Source organism: Rhyacophila brunnea, unplaced genomic scaffold (genome assembly GCF_057557595.1).
Source record: "Rhyacophila brunnea isolate RB1 unplaced genomic scaffold, BYU_Rbru_1.0 scaffold_21, whole genome shotgun sequence".
Classification (NCBI taxonomy): Eukaryota; Metazoa; Arthropoda; class Insecta; order Trichoptera; family Rhyacophilidae; genus Rhyacophila; species Rhyacophila brunnea.
The window spans coordinates 20,216,028-20,237,344 of record NW_028232871.1 but is presented as its reverse complement, the minus strand read 5'-3'; the positions used below and the strand labels follow the sequence as shown (position 1 = coordinate 20,237,344).

The following is a 21,317-nucleotide window of genomic DNA, read 5'->3' as shown; positions in this document are numbered from 1 at the left end:
TTAAACATAACTTTTATTTTTTCACTGTACATTCAAGTTAGTATGTAAACGTTTGGGCACATAAATTCATCCTTATATGACTAATTAGTAAGATCTTCGCAAATGACAGCGTATATTATATCAAATTCAAAACGCAGACACCCAATTTCGGGGTTAACATAAAAAATATGTTCCCATTTTAATTATTTGCGTGATCCCGTTCTCGAGTTTGAACGGTATACAGACCACACTATGCACTTAATGTAATAAATCAATGGCAAATTGGCTGATTCATTGAAAGAATAATACTTAAAATATATTTTTTAAAACCTATTTTTGAATTATATTTGTGACATAAGACTAAAAGCTGTACAATACTATGACATAAATAAAATAATATTTAAAATAAAAAGTGAGTTACGCAACACGGGGGAAGCATAGTATATATATGTATAGTAATTAAATAACTTTGGGAAGTCATATCTCCAGATGGGATATGTTTTATTCAGTGGAAAATTTGCAAACGTTATCAATAAAAGATGCAATAAAAGGTGGCATTGTATATTTGTTTAAAATAAATCCAAACAAGACAATATATTATGGTGTTGCCGTTAAAACATATTATAAATATGATATGATGCAAGACATCTATGATTATAACAGATAAATCTCGTAAATAAAAATAAAATTTATATATAAAATAAATAAAAGTTTTTATATATATATCGCTGCACGGTAGGTGAGATGATCATAGTTAGAAGTTTGTAATTATTATTGGTGTTCGTATAGTTTTTTGGCATATTATAGATTGCACAATCCAAATTGATGGTTTGTATTAATAAACAATAGTGTTTGAGAGAAACGACTGATACATTTTGATAACACCTTTCGACGGTCTAGTCTTGATGCAGGTTTTATAGCAGTCGATTCTGATAAATCCTGCCGTTCAAATATATTCTCTCCTCTTCTCCCAAGCGGTGACATGTTTGAATCTGAAAATAACAAATCGCACATGAATACAATGATTTGAGTTTCCCTATCTCCGCCCGCCATGTATATGCATATGCAGCCGCGGTTTGTGCACGGCCGCCTTCCATAACGCTGTAAACGTGTCAGAATGAAAAGATTTTAGTGACACACTTCCTTGTCTCGGAGCGATGCTGCACGGTACTAATGTAGCAACCATGCACCTTAGTGCTTAAAGAAAGAGTTTTAGAAAATAAAAAGAACCTTGACTTGCTCTGCCGTCATTTATCTTTAATGACATGGAGTGTCCTCTGTACCCGTGTACTGAACTCTGGCGAAACAGAGGAGTCAGGAGTTGAAAGTCATGAATCTAAGGAGGGATAGGAATTATTCCGTTCTCCACGCACATGAATACAATGACAATTCAGAAACAAAAAGAACAACACTAGGTGGCTATTTTTTTAATCGGACACCACTGATAATTGATTACATTAGCCACACATCATTTATTTTCAAATTGAAGGTTCAATTTGTATAAGTTTCACTCTTGTGCACTGAGATCGATTAACTAGGAATGGGATAAAAGGGCCTGCTTGTATTACATGTAAAAAATAAAATGAACTAGTATATTTTAGAATTTATATGAACAATTGCGAAAAATTATAAATGACAGCACTTCGTTATAAGCATTTCATTTATATTGTATTAAGTTGATAATAATTGAACAATACTACAAATATTTCAAAATTACTATTAATGTAGGCTGTGTAGAACCTTCTGGCCTAAGTAAATGTTAATTTTGTAAATAATGATTGATTCAATAATTGAGTCATATGTAAAGATGCTGTAAAGACGATTTCATAATAATATTAAGAAATATTGATTAATGCTTATAAATAGATAAATTCTGTGATTCTTTAAACCCAACTGTAGCCAAATTTCATAAAATAATTACAAGATAAAAAGAAATTTTTATATACCACGTTTTTAAATTTTCTGTTGAATCATATAAACTTGACAATTCTATGTAATAATAAAAACTTTTTATTGTACTTGATAGAAATACTGAATAAATATAGAATACTGAAATGTCATTTTGATATTTCATATCGATTTCCATAGTAACGCACGTATATATTAAAAATTTAGTTGCTAGGACCCCCTTAGCAACCAACAATAACAACTTTCCATACAATACAGAATTAACTGAAAATGAATTCAATTCTGCTTAAAAATGGCTAAAAGTATTAAAAGATTGCATTGTCGTCGTGTTCTGATATATTCTAAAAGTTTCAAATTTCTAGCTAGTCAGGAAGTTAGTTAAAAATCTTCAATCGTCCAATACAAAACTTGGACAAACAAGAAAAAATTTATACTGGACACACAAGAAAAAATCTGTACCAGACAAACAAGAATACGAGCTAATAAAAACGTGGTAAAATAAGCTCAGTTCAGTAGAGCTTGACACGAACCAAGGGTTTGGTTTATAATACAAAGACTTTGACAGGCACTTTATTATAAGGTTTAAATTCTTTGGAGAGAACTGTTTCAATGTATTGTTACCTAAAGATCACTCTCTCCGTAGAGTGCAGTGCTGAACGCCATGTAGTCGAGGGCTCCAGGAACGGCTCCCGATCCGCGGTATGGCGCCATCCTCTGTACGCAGTATTCCGCCTGATCTGGAGGCAGCTCGCGTCTCAGCTCATCGGCTAGGATGTAAGGTTTGTCTCCGGCCAAAATCCTGAAGCTGTCGATGACCTGTTCAGCGGTGTCTGTGTCGGTGGATTCGCGAGTCATGAAGTCTAAGAAGGCGTCAAAGTGCACGTAACCGGTGGAGTTGGGGTCGACCACAGCTAAGATGCGCTGGAAGTCAAGTTCTCCCTGACGGTCCTTGCCGATGCTGTAGCCCAAAGATACCAGGCAAGACTTGTACTCATCGGGAGCGAGACGGCCTGTAATAATAATTACAATTGACATTAGTACATGGTATCGATGATAGACAAGGTCGATGGGTTAACACACAAATATTGGATGTTCAATTTTTTAAAAGTTTAGTAATTATACACTGAATCTGAATGCCTGGTCAGCATGTAAACATAGTGTATATTCAAACAGAATACTATTAGAACTATATGAAAATTAAGACAGATTAGACAGAGAATTTTTATGAAATATCAAGGAGTTTGGATAGTTTTAATATGCCGAGGAATGAATGTTTACCTGTGCGATTCTTGTCGAAGTGGTTGAAGGATGCCCTGAATTCGGTAAGCTGTTCCTGTGTGATGCCCTTGGAGTCCCGGGTGAGGATCTGGTTCTCCACTTCGTTGATGTTCCTGTTGATGGAGGTCAACAGCTGTTCCCAGCCGACGCGCAGGGTTTCCATTGTGTATTGAGAATACCTGCACAAAATCACAAAATTCAAGATTTTACCAAAACAAGCTTGCTTAACACTGGATATATTACGCTAATTATGTCAAGAATATGCAACAATAAGTTTTACTCTACCATTCAGCTAGACAACCTATAACCACTTGCCATCCGAGGGGCAAAAACAAACCTACATGGATTTTTTTTTTGCGTCATTAACTCTCATGCGTTTAAAGACCTCTAATTTTCATTTATTGGAATATGACGATGAAATATTATGAATTTAATTTAAAACAATAATTACTACATATTTTCAAACAATTGTTAGATATATATGTTTGAACACAAAAATATGCATTGTTGTTTGTGGTGTAGATGTCTATGGTTTAATATTTGTGCTCAGAATTCACATAGATTCTCATCATCTACCATGTGTATTTTTAATCAGGCTAATTGTAAAATTAACAAACCGGATTGGATAAATTTTGAGAGATCCTGCTAATGCCAATGACAATGGATAGGAGATTTTGACGTAATTAATGATTGCACTGTTCGCTAAATCGGTACAACACCGACTGCGATGGGTTCAAATTCCATTCGATACAAATATTTTTCAAATACATAATATGTATACATATTTCTGAAGTTATTTCAAATTATGTATGTACAATAAAAAATATTCTCTTATGGAAGATTAACAGTAAGACGAAGCTTACATACAACTATCAGTACATAGATGATTTTGAAAGATATGGGAATAATAATGAAAACAAACCTATTTTCGAAGATCATGCCTTCCTGTACAGCCTGGTGGATCTTTTCAAGTTCTTCAATGTGGGGTTTGTAGGCGTAGACGCCCTGTTCGTACTCCTTCAGCCTGTGTAGTTGGTCTTCCAGAGATCCCTGGAGTCCCATTCCGATGGCGGTGACGGCGTCCATCTGCCTCTCGATCCAGGGTCCGACAGCGTTGGCCTTCTCGGCGAACTGTCTGCGCAGCATTTCATTGTTCTGCTGCTTTCTAAGCTCGGCGGCGAGTGTGGCATCCCTCTGGGGCACCAGCTGCCTTACGTCCGACCACTTCTTGGTGAGGTCGTGCGCTGTCAATGTGGTGTAAGGGTTCTCCAGACCTCCGGGGATTTGGTGCTGCTTCACGATGGTCTCGACTTCACGCACCAGGTTCACGATCGACTGGAAACACGTTGAACATTTTATTACAATATTTTTCTACGAAGATATTGACAGAATAGATGGAATTCTATTTCGAAATCGGTGGTTTTAAAGAAAACTCCATCTGGTAGTACGCATCTTTAATACCAAAAAGCTTTGGCAATGGTTTGAAAAGTTAAATTATTTTGTGCTGACAAATTTCAAATGAAAATAAGCACAAACATTTCTTGAACAATGTACATTGGTTGGAGTCAAATGGTGTACTGACCTGATACTCCTTATCGGCCTCTCCAAGAGTAGCCTTGAAGCGGGAGTGGGCGTCCATGAGTCCGGTGATTTCTTCCATTGTGTGTACAATGAACATGTCCACCAAGTCCTCGCGGGTTCCATCCAACCTGCGCAGATTTCATATCAAATATAAAAACAGTTGTACAGAATTTTTAGGACATGTTAAGAATGGTGTTGGGAGACCCTGCTGGGCGTTCCGTCTATGTTTTGTCATTTTAAAATTAAAGATTGCTATTCCCTTATTTTATGTACGAATACTTATTGTAATAGCTCATAGGAAAGCTAAAAAACTTTCCTTTCTCCTGAATGCATAAAAATGTACAAAATTAACTATTTTTGGTGAGTCATTCTAAATGCGTATTTGCGGGATGTGTTCCCGAGGTTATGAAAATAACCGCGGTTAACACATAATTTTGCAAAAATAACGTAAAGTAAATTCAGCTCAACTTTTTGTTTAAAGTTGTAGTAAACTCAACTGTTTAAAGTTGTCTCTATTCAAAAGGTGTCTGAGATAAAAGATATACCGAAATCAAATCTTGGGCGAAGGGTACGCGAAAGGGACAGATTCGCTGTCCCTCTCGGACTATTTCTTACTGGACTTCCATCCAGAGGGTATAAAAAGTGACCCTTTTCCCATACAAGCAACAGTTTACCATTCAGCAGCTTACCAAGTCGTCGATCGTAAGACCTTTACTGTCAAGGCGCAAATCGACGCGAATTCGAATTAAAAGCCCTCCTTTCGAAAGGAGGCGAGTAACGCGAAAAACCGGATACCAGTTAACGGTTAACTCGTGACGTAATCGACGGAGTAATTCATTTTTCATTCCGTTCAAAGTGAGACGCGGGGATTTTCGATACGTTTTTCTCGGGATGACGTCATCAAAATAAATCGCGCCAGAGTTTGTTTTGAAATAAAAACAAATTAATAAATCGAGTTTGTAATGATAATAACAAATTTCAGAAACTATTTTATAGTTATAATAATAAACTTTAGAAACTATTTTATAGTTATAATAACAAATTTTGAAACGATATTTGTAAACAATAAACAAACTTTCTGTCAATAAGTTTGTAAATATAAATAAACTATTAGTGAATAAGTTTGTAAACATTAATAAACTTTTAATAAATAGGTTTATAAATATAAATGAACCTTTTATAAGCGGTTTATAAAATAAAAACTATTTTTCAAACCTGATATTATGTGAAAATAATACGATTGTGACATTGTATAAGAAAATATTATACGAAATAAAAATATTTATCGAACATTTGCGTATACTTTCCTCAGATTGAGTGTGAACATTTCGAAACTTTTTGAAAGGTTTCATGAAGATTATATAACAATTAACTAAATAGTTCACGGACATCTTTATAAGTTTTAATTGTTTGAACAATAACAAATAACTTGATTGTGACCTTGTGAACATTGAACCTGAATAAATTTGGTATCACACCAACCAAGAGTTTTATTTACGGATAATCAAAATTTGTGTTACCACAAGGGAGATCCACCCTCCTAGTTCATCCCTAGTCTCCTTAGTGACGGCCCGGTTACATTAATGAGCTAGCCGCGAGCCGGGTCACGTCATTATGGCATTTTATGTACTTGATTGTATTATCATTTTTTAGACATAAAATTTAATTCTTTATTTTAAGAAATTGCTTTAATTACGATACATACATATTTAGACAAATAGCAAATTTCGATCGTAGTGCTAGTTGTTGTTTATTCTTCGAATACAATATGGTAAACTGTTTGTAGAAAATGATGATTGTTGTAAAATGGTTTGTAATACATTAACTAATTTGAATGAAATATTCAATCGAAAATCTTCATTTATTGCGAACAGGTTACTATATAGAATTCTAAGATTATCAATAATTAGCACTAACATCGTAACTCGCTATCCATTGCGGCTTGATTATAGTTAGCCTGGGAGTCATTGTAAGTATTGAATAATCGCTTTGCATCAAGTCTTTACTACTGTTCTAGTTCATAGATAGGTGATTCCTCACCAGTTGTTGAAGGGAGCGGCCCTCTTGGCGAATTCAAGATGGAGAATGTCGATCTTCTCAAGGATGCGCTCAGCCTCATCGAGGGCGGCGCGGCGACGCTGTGTGAGCGCCCCCAAGCGGTCCCACTGCTCGCAGATGCGTTGGCAACGGGCGTTCACACTGCCAGCGTCGTGGTATTCCAGGGTGCTGCAATGACAAATAAATTCGTTTTTAAGAGAAATAGATGTTAGCCACTTGCTCAACCTATTAGGTCGATACTCCCGACTTCTAACACAAATTGAAAAACAATAAATATGTGTATTTGCCAGACCTAGGATTCGACTGGGACCCATGACATTATAAGCCGACACTTAAGCCGCTCGGCCATCGTATATAGGCTGTCAGATATAAGTTTGTATGTAATTTACAATGTATTTAATATTGTTTTAATCAAAAAGAACACAATATTTTAAACAGAACTATTTGATATTAATAACAAGTGAAAAGCCATAGAAAAAGTGTCAACCCTATTTTTAATGTTTAGAAAAATCAAGTTTAAGTTTTGTTGATAGGAATCCTCTATCAAAATTTAGTTGCTTGCATCATCTGGAATTTCAACTGCCACTTGACAAATAGCTCAGAGGCTATAATGATTTCCTGAATAATTTGATGTGAGCATTCTTACTTCAATTCCTGGGCGATGGCAGCAATCTGTTCCACTCTATCTTGGTGAGCGGCGAGGTCTGATTCGAAAGCTTCGTGCTTCTTCTTCAAAGCTTTCACCTCGTTCAGTCGGCATTGCCTGAAGTCCTGGGACTGCAGCATTTCTTCCTTGCCTGAAAGAACCATTATCATAAATAACACTACAAAGTTTCTGAATGCAATATATTTGCCCACATCTAAAATTGGTCACTTGATAATATATTTGTCAGAGTTAAGGGCAAATAAATGAAAAGCACCGTACCACGGGTCCAGTCTTCGTGGATGTCAGCCTTGTGCTTGAACTTCTGGGCGAGATGCTCGAGACGCTCTAGCCTCATCATCTCGCTCAGGAGCCATTCCTCAAAAGCTTTCTCCGACAGTTCCAGACCTTTCCATGCTCGGGAAATATCCTGCAAGAACACACATTATATGAAATACTTTCTCAAGATTATTTACCGAGAAGTAAAAAAACCATACAGTTCAGACAGCTAAAAATGTTTTTACTGCTTCATGAATAGGTAGGTATCTAATAGATTTTTTAAAATGAGAAATGGATGTTAGTCGCATGCTCAGGTGCATAGATTTATATATATATTTATTGAAAAACAACATGTGAATTTATCAGGCCCGGGATTCTAACCTGAGACCCACGAATTTATAAGCTTTCAACTTAAAATGTTATAATATAACAATACAAGTCAATGAGTGAAAATGAGAAACAGGCTGTCCAGAATTGATTGGTTAAGAAACGAATCATAAAATGGCTTTTCAATTTGGTATTGTCAAGAATATTTAGATTTACAATTTAGAATCGAAAAGTGAATACAAAAATTTCAACATTCTGCCATTTGTCACTTCCAATCTGCCAATTACAAAAATATTAATTTTGCTGATTCCAGAAATTTCATCATCTCATTGGTTCAGCGCCTGTTCTAATAAAAAGACAAATTGATTGTAATGTTGCACATACCGAAATCATCTTGCCTTCAGTGGGCATGTAGGCGGGACGATTGCTGAGGCGCAGTTTAGTCTGGAGGGTGTTGAAGTTGGTCTCCAACTTTGCCTTTTGTTCCACACGTGGAGGCTTGTGTTTACGTCTGCAATATACAACAATTTCGTTATTCTACCTATGCCAATATGTACATTCAATATATCCATGAGGAACCTAAATAAAATTGGATATTCTGCAGGGTTACATGTAAATTGTATGTAAAACATTTCACTGCGGCACAATCACCGTGAGCTTTCTTATCAGAAAGAGATGACCGTATACTATACGGTCTCCAAATTTATTAGATTCAATATGAACGTTAATTCAATTTTCATAGCTGATTTTGGCAAAATTCAAGAATGAAAACCTAGCCTAACCTAACAAATAATCCAGTATATCAGCTATTTTCAAAATTTGTTCGCTGCTGGCTTCCTGTAAAGTGTAAAGTGTAAACCGACAAGAACCGTATTTTATTTAGACATGAATTTTATGTCAGTACTACACAACCCAGAGGTTGGACGGTCTTTAATATACGGCCATATATTTCCGATACAACATTCACATTGAAGTGTGATACGGCGAACTGCATACATACAAGTTTCCATACACGATTCTGAATTGGGTCTTTTTAGAATGCTCCATTCTTATTTACTATGTCACCAAAAATAATGTTGATCTGACATTATATCCCTATTCTGATAAATTAGACGTTTGCGCTAACAATTATTATAAAATTCATTCCTTCAGTAAAAGGCCACCTCTTCAATAAGCAAAGGAAAGAGACTGTTTTCTTTAATAGTGCCTATTTTGTACTAAGATGTAATTTCTCATTCCGATGTGTTTAATTAAACATACATAGATGTATCAGTGGCGAAGGGTGGAGGTAGGCTGTTAAGATCTGACATAAATAGTGTACACTAAACTTTGTCAGTTAAACGTTTTTGTTTTCATTGAACTAAGACTACAATGTGTAGATAATAAATAGTAAAAAACTATTTGCTTATCGGTTTGGTTTAGGCAGAGCGTAATGAATTAAAAAAAAACTAACCAACACCGCAATATGCATTCTTAATTCAACGAAAACAAATAAGTATGACTGAAAAACTGGGCACTATTTTTGTGGGATCACCCATAGCATACCTAAACTATCATGGTTTGGTGAGGTAGGGTAAAGTTGAATTTTAAAAACTAACAGTCATCATCTGCAAATTGTATTCTTAGTTCAATGAAAACAAATAAGTATGACTGACAAAGTTTAGTGTACACTAATCATGTAGAATTATAACAGCCTACCTCCACCCTTCGCCACTGCTATGTATACAAGTTTAGGCTACAAAAATTTTAAAACAATAAATAAAGAATTCTTCTTCTTCTAATATATAATAAAAATGGATTGAGCATTATTGATTGATTGATTGATTATTCTACTACATACATAGTCCTAAAAGTAAACAAACTTAAAATAGATTTTTTAATTTGATTTTAAATATTGTTTTCGCAAGCATAAAATTAACAAACTATCATAGTATTGACGGGTGATAATATGCTCTCTTCATTTAAAAAAAACATGGTGAATTAATTAGATAGGCAGAAAGCAGTACTGCGATGCGGCTTTGGGGTCAATATAAATATACCTGTATGTGCGGTAGTCTTCCAATTTCTTCTGGCATCCGGCCAGAGAGTTGTCGGTCTGCCGGCTTCCCAGCCAGGGCATGGTGCGCCTGATCCATTCCAACAGCTGCGAAACAACAATTTGTTCACATAAGTCGCATAGAAATCAATAAGGCACTATATGCACATCGCAATATAATAATTGTACATTTTTTTCCAATGGGCATCACTTTGTTGGGTGATCATTTGAGGTTTTTTGAGTTTTGTGTATTTACGATGATGTAAATGCCAGTAATGATTATTTGACAAAACAGGGTGAAATTTAAAACTCTCACCTCGATATGCTGGTTGACAACCTATCAATTTAGCACATACGTACATTCAAAACTAATTTTATTGAAAAATCGCCCAGAGCAGGTTTGGCGACTCATATATAAAATGAGTTTCTTATTTGGCATTCACCACTGAATCTCTTGATTAACGTAAATATATTTTTAACAATACATAGAAATTATTACAAAATCAACTGTGCTTAATTAATTTGAGATTCATAATGTTTAATATTATTATATTGACTAGTCTACTATTGATCGATGTTATAATAGATATCGACAACTATAACTTGAAGTGTGACTCTGAAGAACAAATAACTTACAATAATAGTTGTCAGTGTCAAGAAAGATGAGTTACTATGGCAATAAAAGCTACCATCGTTGCTGATGATTTATCAGAATAATATTAATATGATGGAGAAGATACTTACATCGCTGGCAAGACGCTCATACTCCTCCATGAGGCGTTCATTTTCTTGGTTGACTTTCAACACCTTGCAGATGCGGTTGGCAGCAGTTTCAGCCTAAAATTATCGAAATTGACATTTTTATTGAATTGATCCATCTATTATTTCAATATGCTATGATTTAATACATCTGTAATAATTTATTGCCTAATTGAAGTTTAAAACAACTTTCTTCTAATTTTATAACTTTTTTTAAAATTCTTTTAATTAATGTATGTATTTAGTTAATTAAAATCTAATTCTGCATTTGTTTATAGACATTTCATAAATAGCATTCTTGTTAACAATCAATAATATGCAATACTTTAAATACAAATCAATTTATACCTAATTTATCAAATGTTGGAGAATATTAAAAAAAAACACCTAAATGAAATCGATAATATGACTGAGTAATAGAAACACAATTGATAAATTAATAATAACATTGTTAATAATTATTACTGTATTATTGATTATTGTTTTAGTTCAAAAAAACAAACAAACCTTTTGTGCTCCAGAAAAACAGTGGTAGTATGAGGAAACATATGTCATGACAGCTCGCTCGTCAGGCATAGCAGTGTTCTGTAAGTCTGCCAATAACAAAAAGCAAAACCAATGTCCAATAAACATGCCTTTTTAGTATACAAATTTTACGAATATAACATTCTCGTAAATACAACAATTATTATTTGCGATCAAGTATCATTTATCTGAAATCATAGACAACCGGATACTGAATACTCAGTCTATTAATATTTGATTTTGGAACAGAAAAAATTGAAGTGATTGAATAACACAATAAGAGAGTATCCATTTTGATAATATAAGACTCAAAATCTACAAGAGATATCTTTAACAGAATATTCAATATCTTGAAAGGAATATAAATAAAGTCTTATGTTTCAGATAATGTACAAGAGAGCAATGAAACATAACAAGAACTCTTGGTTATTGATCAAGAAAGCAGGAACAAAATAATATTAGAAATGGTATTATGATTTCACAGCCTTGCAGTTTATAATCTGGAATATAATGTATATGAGTTATTGTAATATTAGCGAGGTAGATAAACGAATATTATAATGCAATATATGTATCTGAATTAAATCAAATTGAATACAGTGTTATAATTTTATATAGAGATAATGTAATATAATACTGCATTAAAAAAGCAAAACAACAAGGAAAAGAAATATGGAATTAAAAAATAAATAATGATTTCAGGGTCATTAACAATTAGTAAAAGATGAACACTGTGCTTTGGAAAATAGTAGGTAAAATATTTGTAGGGGTTCGTCGATGTGAGGGCCAACGGTCTTGTGATGAGGAGAGATGAGAAGTCGTCGTTGTCGTGAGTTCAATAGGGGAACAACTCATAAAACCTTATTCCAAGATAATGGCGTTTGAATTTTTTGCAGTAATTCTCATTTTAATATTAAAGCCTTGATTTCGTTGAAAGTGTATGTTTTTTTATATCTAATTTAGTGGAATTCATCAATGCACAATGAAATTGTACATTTTAATAAGGAATTAACCAATAAATTTGATTATATAACGGAATTACTGATTAATCTCAGAAAGGGTTATTCGATTTTATGACACATTAAAGACATTTTTGACTATTTTTTTTTGCTGAGTTATAAAGAGAAGACTTTTCTACGTCGAAGGGCATTCTTAATTCAAAACCTTTAAATTTTGAGTGAAATGGGAAATGCCTATTAAGTCAATTTGTAATATGTAATATCACCATATATTTAATGTGTTGGGTAAATGATATTCAAGTACAGGTATACTATTTGTTTTTTAAATCCATAGTTATTTTTATTGAACAAATTCAATTTAATGATCTTGTACTGCTGCATGTTTCCAGCAGTTAGTCAGGTTACAAGATAACATCACAATCAATCCAGTGAAGAAAGATAAGTAATTACTTTTACTTGACACTTTATTGCTAAATGCTTATATTTACAAATGAAAGTAGTAAGTAAATACTTATTTTTAATCACTGGGTGGGTAAAAAAAAACAACACAATAACAAGGAACATTTCAACATCAAATCATGCATGCGTTGTAGTTTCGACAGTGGCCGAAGAACCACGCCTCAGTGTCACCTGTTGGGCACCCTGGAAGGCGTGGTAGTAGCATGACACATAGGTCATAATGGCACGCTCATCCGGCTTGGGGGTGTTAATCAAGTCTGCAAAGGCATTTAACATAATATTTCAATCAAACTTTATTATAAAGGTCAGGATTTTCAGTCAGCCACGTACAAACAAGACGGATGGATCCGGATCAAATCTGAATTTTTATAGAATATAGATAGATACACCCTTTTGACATCAAATAATAATACAAAATAGTGCAATGTGGTATTTTTACAAGTAAGAATTGTAAAAATAAGATAATTTCATTATGTTATTAGAGATATTTTAATATTAGAAAATGCTGCTGAGGGTACATAGATTTATGACTAACATTCACAACATGTCTGACAACACAAATTCATAATATTTATTGCACGTAAATAGTAAATATCACAAAGATTTGACAGGACAAACATTGCGACATGATAATTAAAATAATTTATATTCACTTTACAGTTTAAATATGTTGATTTTTCAATATGCTACCAAGCTAGTATGAAACTTTAGACATGAATCATGTTCAATAAACTAAAATCTATTAATAACATGACGCCTTTGCTTTCAAATATCTTGCTAAACAGTTCAAATAACTTCTGTAAATATATGGTAATAGTTTCAGGGTAAATATTAACTTTATGACTCATTATTAAATGGTATACATTACATTGTGTTAATAGTTTGCACTTGTAAATAGAAAATACCTATACTTTCCGCATAAATGGTACAGAGAAAAATTAACTGCAGAGAAGTCTTATTAATTTATTTGGTCTTCAATCAATTTATAATTGCTAAAACTGATTAGAAGAATTTCTCCCTGTGATTCCGGAAAAGCAGAGAACTGCAATTATAAATTTTATATTCCACAATGGCAACGTGAGTTACGTGTCTGCACGGCGACCGATGTGATGTACATGTTATGCGGAAAAATTCCAGAGCAGAGCTACTCTTCATGTCAACTCCGTCGCCTACGTGACGTTTATCTCAACATGTTACTTAACTCCTGTGTCTTAAATTTCTTCTAATAACTAAATGGTGTAAGTAAGTGTTGAAAAAGCAGTTTGTTTTTCAATACAATGGACATCCATCCCCATTATTTATATTATTATTTTAACGATATTATTAAAACGAAAGTACTCACAAAACTTAGTAAAACTGCAAACTACAAATTACGAATTGTAAAAATTTCCAGGAAGTTAATATAATTTTGTGTGGTTGCAAAATTTGAATTTTTGGTGTTTGAATTAATAAGATTTTCCTACAGAATGTAGATGTTTTAGATAACAAATTTAGATATACAAGATAACAAGCTAAACGTATTTATTTTCATAGAGAAAAGGCAACAGAAAACGTGTGCATACTTATAATGGAACAGGTACATAGTTGTAGTAATATTAATAATTACATAAATATCTTATGCGTAACTGGTAGGTGTATGCTTAATTATTAATTAAAACAGGTGTGTTTGTTGAGAATAATTTATAACGATGATGAATGACATTGAAACCTTTGAAAATAATTTCTCTTTCCTCAGCGGCAACATCAAAATTGCATCACAAGTAATGAAAACGAAACATGATTTACTTTTAGAACGCATAATGATGTAATAATGTTTGCTGTTAATTGCCTAGAAAGTTGGCAAGTTATTTTAAACTAAATTCACTTTGATTTCTGGTAAGTGCAACAAGTTTCCGTTTGCCAACTATGTTGTAATAAATCATATTATTTCATAATTACACATGTTGCTTTAAAATATGCAGACAAATTTAATATTGTCAAATGAATTACTGGCAATGCTACATTGTATGAAGATTTGATAATATAATGACGATCATTATTCTAAGGATTGACTATAAAAATAGCTGACATATTACACACTCAACTCAATTTTTTTTTGGCCCTGTTTCTAAGTGGTCAAGTGCAACATGTTTTTGTTGCCAAAAATTAAATAAGTATTATTTCTATTTTTGTCTTACAGCAGTAACTGCGTTAATTTGGAACCATTTCAATTTTTAAAAATGAACTTTTAAATTTCAAGTTCAAAGTGGTTGCCATCTCATACATTTGTACAAATCACTCAACCGTCAACACATGCATTTAATATAATCTGGAAAGTGGAAAATTTTGTGCAACCATCTTCTGAGATTACAGATGGCCATAACATGAAACTGTCAACTTTGATGGTAGTGCTTGTTATTGGTCATACTTTAATGCAATATGGTAAACTTTTTGTAGAAAATGATGATGGTTGCATATTGAAATAAATAAATTTGAACGCATCATGCCATTGAAAATCTTCATTTATTGCGAACAGGTTACCGCATTGCATTTGAAAATAATCAATAACTAGCACTACCATCGTACTCAGCAATTCAGTGGCACGGCCTGCATTTAGTCGGCCTTACCATGCACCATATGCTGATGTGATAATTGTAGGCTCGTCCCATTCAGTATAGATATTTTTTTGCCTTTTAATAGATATATTTTTGAGATGTTCCAAATTATTTATCCTAAGACTGGCGTCATGTGACGTTGTCTATTCCAATTATATCCATCCTAGTAGAATTTGCTATCACAGCCGACCCTATTCCATTCCACAATGGTGCTACAATAGTGATCTACTCGCAATATAGTTGACACTGAAGGAAATGATGTGGCGCAATCTTACGCTAATCTTGTGGTACGAAACTGGAGGAAAAAGTAAAACAATAAATTTAGGATGAGAATACACACCATCGGGGTCTAACATCCTTGGGATGTCCAGGTACTTCTCGGCGACGTCGAAAGCGGTGTTGAGATTTTCCAAGGGGTTGTCCTTGGAGAGCTTGCTGTAGTCGATGAGGTCGGGGCGGTGACGGTGGATGAGGGCGCAGAACGCCAAGCCGTCCTTGAAGGACAGATGGAAGTTCTGCACGTTCACGTTCTTGTACGGCGCCGTCTTGCGCTGGCACCAAAGCAGGAGGCCTTCCTGCATAACAAAAATATAACATACGCAATGTTATTACAAATTATACTACAATAATTATATCAAAAAAGAATTTAATTCAATTTGCTCCATATATGGAAACATAGATTCTATTTACTTCAGAATAGTATTTGGAAGATAATGATTCTTTATGAAAAAAAAGATGAAGAGAAGCCAGGTATTTTTGAAAGAATAATATTAATAACGGTCTTCGGAGCCCTAAACAATGAAGATGTTACTATGCGAGGAAGGTACTATCACGAACTATAGGCATGTGTTGTACGCATCCCCTAACCACCCAGAACGCTTCTTGTCAATAGACCAGAAGGGAAAACGAGAGTCGGAATACCTAGACTGATTTGACAGTGTAGAAAGAAACCGAATCCAAAATTTTGTATGTATGCATGCAGTTGTCCGTATCACATTTTGAAGTGAGCTGTGGTATCGGAAATGAATGGCCGTGTTGTATTGAGATCAAATTCATGTCTAAATAAGACGCTTAAAAATACGTAATAAAAAACCACCGAAATACAGGGAAGGACAGAAGAAATTAGGTAAGTAAGTAAATTAGAAATAAAATCATATATATTATGTATTTATATAAAAATCTGTATGATTTAAATATCAAATTAATGTTCTTATTGAATTTAATAAAATTGGAACATTACTGTCTGCAATGCTCCACGAAAGTGTCATTCTTTGATCTCAATGCTATAGGGCCATTGTTTCCGGTACGACAACTCACGGTGAAATATAATATGTACAATTCACATGTAATTGAAAAAAAATGCCATCTCTGAGGTTAAGGCAGTGAGGGTAGTTCGCAGCAGAGCAGAGAGAGAGCATTAACGATGAATAAATATTAGTTCAATTTTGCATATGGAGGCAATATCCAAAAGCAATCTTTAGAATTTCGATAAAATACCTTATATTGATGACAAATTTAATTAAACCGAAAGAATACAGTACATAATATATTTTTTATTATGTATTGATTTCTTTGTAATATTAAAAAAAAAAGATAAAGGATATTCTCAGGCAGTCCTATTAGCATAATCAATATTTTCATAAAGAAATTTGATGCATAAATAATTTACCGATAAACATTGTATTCATCATTAAAAGGTTAATTGAGTTTAAAAGGTTAATTGTGTCAAATAGATAATGTAGGTAGATGATCTTAGAATTTATGAATAAGAGCTAAATCTAATAGTAAGTCTAACATCCTGTCAAGGAAAATTAATGTGTATATTAGATCTTTATGGCTGTTGGATAGTCATGTTTATGTAATTAAAAAAATAAGAATTTATTTACTTCCTCTTCTAGAGTATTTTTAAAATACTGTATAGGTAAATGATTCACTTAATTAAAAAGAAAAACGGTCTTGCAGATGGCAATGGTAATAAGATAAATAAAGTATTCTATCAAAGTGAAGACATGCTTAATTAACATGGCCTATTTCTGAATCGCTTCTAGCTAAAAATATGGTGAATTAAAACAAACATAACCAAGGAAGCATAAACTTGTAAGCACTGAATAGAATTGTTTGCTTTATTAAGTAGACCAGTCTATAGGGTAACATTGTAATAAAAGAGCCAAATAATTGAAAGTGATTTGCGATGACAGATGTTAATTGTTTTGTTAAGATGGCGACATTGCATAATGATAGTTTGTTGCATAGGAAAGTGAATTGTTTTAATTTGTATTACAAATAGACAAGGATGTAATAATGAAATATTATTATAGAGAGACAATAAACATGTCAATGTAATGAATTATGAAGATGTCAGCAAATTTATAGCTGTCAATAAATTTTTAAATTTATTTATGATATAGTTAAATATTTAGAATGTATGAGATTATGAAAAACTGTTATTTAATGAGAATATAAAAAAAACTACAGATACGTGGATTGACAATTACACTATTATCAATATTTTATTTGAAATTGAAAGAGTTTATGTAGAAAGTAAACAACAAACACAATTATAATAAAATAGTATGCTTTTTCAAAACTGTAATTATGCAGAAAGCACCTATCTAACAATATAGATTTAAAAAATGGGTATGCATTCTCAATGCATAGCCTACATTCCACCTACATATTAAGATTTGTCTCAAAGCTAACTTAACATGTGAAAAAATAATTTTCATATTTGTTTATTTAGATATTATTACATAACGACAGGACTCACCTAAAATTGATGCTTTGTGCATGCATAATTCTCAGAAAAACGAAAAATAATAGAAACTCTATCATATTATGGTCATAATTATGTTTTCCCCTCCGTGAGTTTTATTACCCATATAATATTTAAAATATAAAATCCATTAGTTCTAACGTATCAGACTAACCTCTTAGGAATCACCTCAAGCGAGTTTTTCAACTCTAAGCCTTCCCTAATGGAAGAAGCTGCATAACAAACTACCTATCTGTTGGTAAACATAATAATTCTTAACATTATTTTTGTTTTCTAATTTTGTGACAATTGGGTTAGCTGCTTTCTGGACAATTCTGTTTTATTATAAATATGACTACATTTATTATAAAAATTAGGTTTAGTTAGGTAGTTGTGAGATTGGATCGTACCTTGGCAGTCATTTCCTCCACTGAGATGTCTTGGATGGCGAACCTGAGGATGATGGTCCAGATCATACCAAGAGTCATCTTAAGATTGCCATCGACAATCTCCTCTGCTCCAATGGAGACGAGCTTAACTCCTGAAAAATAACAAAGATGTCATTAGTTGATAATCCTTCCATCAATTCAAGAGGACAGGGATAACTTCACAAACATTTTGTATACTGGATATAAAGAAACAATTTAATTTAAGAAAATCTATTGTTGTTCTTGATCTTACTGGGTATTGAACACAGAACACTGTCTTACTTAGGATTATAAAAGGTCAAGTTACAGTTAAAGATTGCTATCACCCGTAGTAAAAACAGCTACATTGAGGTTAGATTTCAAATTCAAATTTTATTTATTTTTACATTATAGTGAAAATTACAAATTATTAATTTAAGGGGGGACATGCTCGTCGAAGGTCAAAATTGAGTTTTTATTGTATTTTCAAACCATGATCCTGGACACTCCTTAAACGTTGTAGATAATCTATTTATATAATTTTGAAGCCTTATTATCCCTCATATTTATTTTAAACATTTGATGACTGCATAAAGTATTTTTGTTACATAAAATAGTATTCTTTTAAACCTCTCGCTCTAATGTTTTAGAATATAGTCATATTTCGGTACATAACTGTGCAGTGGTGTTAAGATTTTTTACATTTATTAATTTTTAAACGCATTTATAAAACCATTAGTATAATTTATTACGAGATAATTTTTGTAAAATATTCACGATAAAAAATTATATTGATAATCTCTGTGATCCCAAATTTGACAAGAATTAGGCATTTTATTATTCAAAAAATCGGCAAGATTAACACATTTGAAGATGATTCTAAAGATACTAATCATAAGCTATGTCTTTGACCATTTAGGTGTGATAAACATTTTATGAATAATGATTGCTTTATAATAATTATTGACCTAAGAATAAGGTAGTGTTTTTTTGAAATACGCCATTTCTTTTGTCATTCCCTAGTGGTTAAGCTACAACATACGGCCGTAACCATAAATTGACAAACTATAATTAAAGTAGGGAGTAAAATTATGTTAACGCGCGTGTTTGAACATGTACCTATCCGAATTTTTTTTTATTTTTTTTTTAACGGTACATGTTCAAACACGCGCGTCAATATCATTTTACTCCCTACTTCAATTATAGTTTGTCAATTTGTGGCTACGGCCGTATGTTGTAGCTTAACCACTAGGGAATGACAAAAGAAATGGCGTATTTCAAAAAAACACTACCTTATTCTTAGGTCAATAATTAATATAAAGCAATCATTATTCATAAAATATTTATCACACTTGAATGGTCAAAGACATAGCTTATAATAAATATCTTTAGAATCATCTTCAAATGTGTTAATCTTGCCGATTTTTTGAATAATAAAATGCCTAATTCTTGTCAAATTTGGGATCACAGAGATTATCAATATAATTTTTTATCGTGAATATTTTACAAAAATTATCTCGTAATAAATTATACTAATGGTTTTATAAATGCGTTTAAAAATTAATAAATGTAAAAAATCTTAACACCACTGCACAGTTATGTACCGAAATATGACTATATTCTAAAACATTAGAGCGAGAGGTTTAAAAGAATACTATTTTATGTAACAAAAATACTTTATGCAGTCATTAAATGTTTAAAATAACTATAAAAGATAATAAGGCTTCAAAATTATATACATAGATTATCTACAACGTTTAAGGAGTGTGCAGGATCATGGTTTGAAATTACAATAAAAACTCAATTTTGACCTTCGACGAGCATGTCCCCCCTTAAGAGGTTCACAACATGACATTTAGAAACAAGTGTAAATAAAAAAAAAATATATAAATTAAACTAATTATTGAATAAATAGATAGAGGTTGTTTACCAAGATTTCTTATTTTGAGAATTCAAGAGATTCTCATTTCTCGAGAAATCATCAATGAGAACTCGAGAGTTTGATACCTTTTTACCAGGAATATATAAAACAAGATCACGGATTTGGTTTTACAGACGGAAAAAGATTATTTTGCCAAGAGCTAAAAATTACCAAAATTAGTAAAAAAAAAATCTCGGAAATCATTAAACCGATCTAGAATTTTCGAGAATCATTCTTGAATTCGAGAAACAAAAATAGGAGAGAAATCACAAGTCTTTGATAATATAACAGTGTGGTTAAGAATTATTAATGACACGAGAGAAGCACAAAAAAAGAGTTTATTTCGGCTAGAACAAAAATCAACTTGTTACTGAAGAAGACACTATAGGAAAAGCCGCGGTAAGAAGGGCATAAGTAGAAATTTAATATATTGGGAGAAAACAATTATTAATAATTACCATCTTGTTAATAAGGTCTACCCACATTAACTGTATATGTAGGTAAGTACGTAATTAACTGCACAAAAGTAGAGCTAAATTAAAATTTAATTAAACATGTATAGGTCAATGTCCTCACCTTTGGATGCAATGTAATCGAGGGCCTTGTTGACGTTGGCGATCTTGTGGAAGCGCATCTTGCCGCGGTCGGGTTTGGGGAGGGTCTCTCCGGAGATGACCTCAAGCAGCAGCATGAGCTTGAGACCATTGCGGAAGTCATCTTCGATGTTTTCGATCGCTGTTCCGGCCTTACGTAAATGACTGTTGCACCAAGCGGTGAATGTCTGAAATGAACAAAAACAAAAAATATTGAAATTTCAAATTTCAGAAATACATAACATGCAGTGGTAATTATA

At 32.8% G+C, this 21,317-nt stretch overlaps 1 protein-coding gene across 3 annotated transcripts in view; it reads right to left on the bottom strand.

Moving 5' to 3' along the window:
- Nucleotides 1-524: 524 nt before the first annotated feature.
- Actn (alpha actinin) overlaps nt 525-21,317 on the bottom strand; it is a 134,115-nt gene continuing 113,322 nt past the window's right edge. The window contains exons 2-17 of one of the 3 annotated variants that reach the window (XM_085949249.1): nt 21,041-21,245; nt 18,547-18,677; nt 15,725-15,959; nt 12,949-13,047; nt 11,355-11,440; nt 10,833-10,925; nt 10,093-10,196; nt 8,438-8,564; nt 7,730-7,877; nt 7,451-7,601; nt 6,787-6,972; nt 4,748-4,874; nt 4,088-4,500; nt 3,166-3,344; nt 2,509-2,897; nt 775-971 (exon numbers count right to left, since the gene is read on the bottom strand). In XM_085949249.1, coding sequence (XP_085805375.1) covers nt 2,509-2,897; nt 3,166-3,344; nt 4,088-4,500; nt 4,748-4,874; nt 6,787-6,972; nt 7,451-7,601; nt 7,730-7,877; nt 8,438-8,564; nt 10,093-10,196; nt 10,833-10,925; nt 11,355-11,440; nt 12,949-13,047; nt 15,725-15,959; nt 18,547-18,677; nt 21,041-21,245 — 2,673 coding nt within the window. In that variant the 3' untranslated portion in view covers nt 775-971. Of the gene's footprint in view, nt 972-2,508; nt 2,898-3,165; nt 3,345-4,087; nt 4,501-4,747; nt 4,875-6,786; nt 6,973-7,450; nt 7,602-7,729; nt 7,878-8,437; nt 8,565-10,092; nt 10,197-10,832; nt 10,926-11,354; nt 11,441-12,948; nt 13,048-15,724; nt 15,960-18,546; nt 18,678-21,040; nt 21,246-21,317 lie in introns of all 3 variants that reach the window. The other 2 variants (XM_085949246.1, XM_085949247.1) reach the window with 2 other exon arrangements.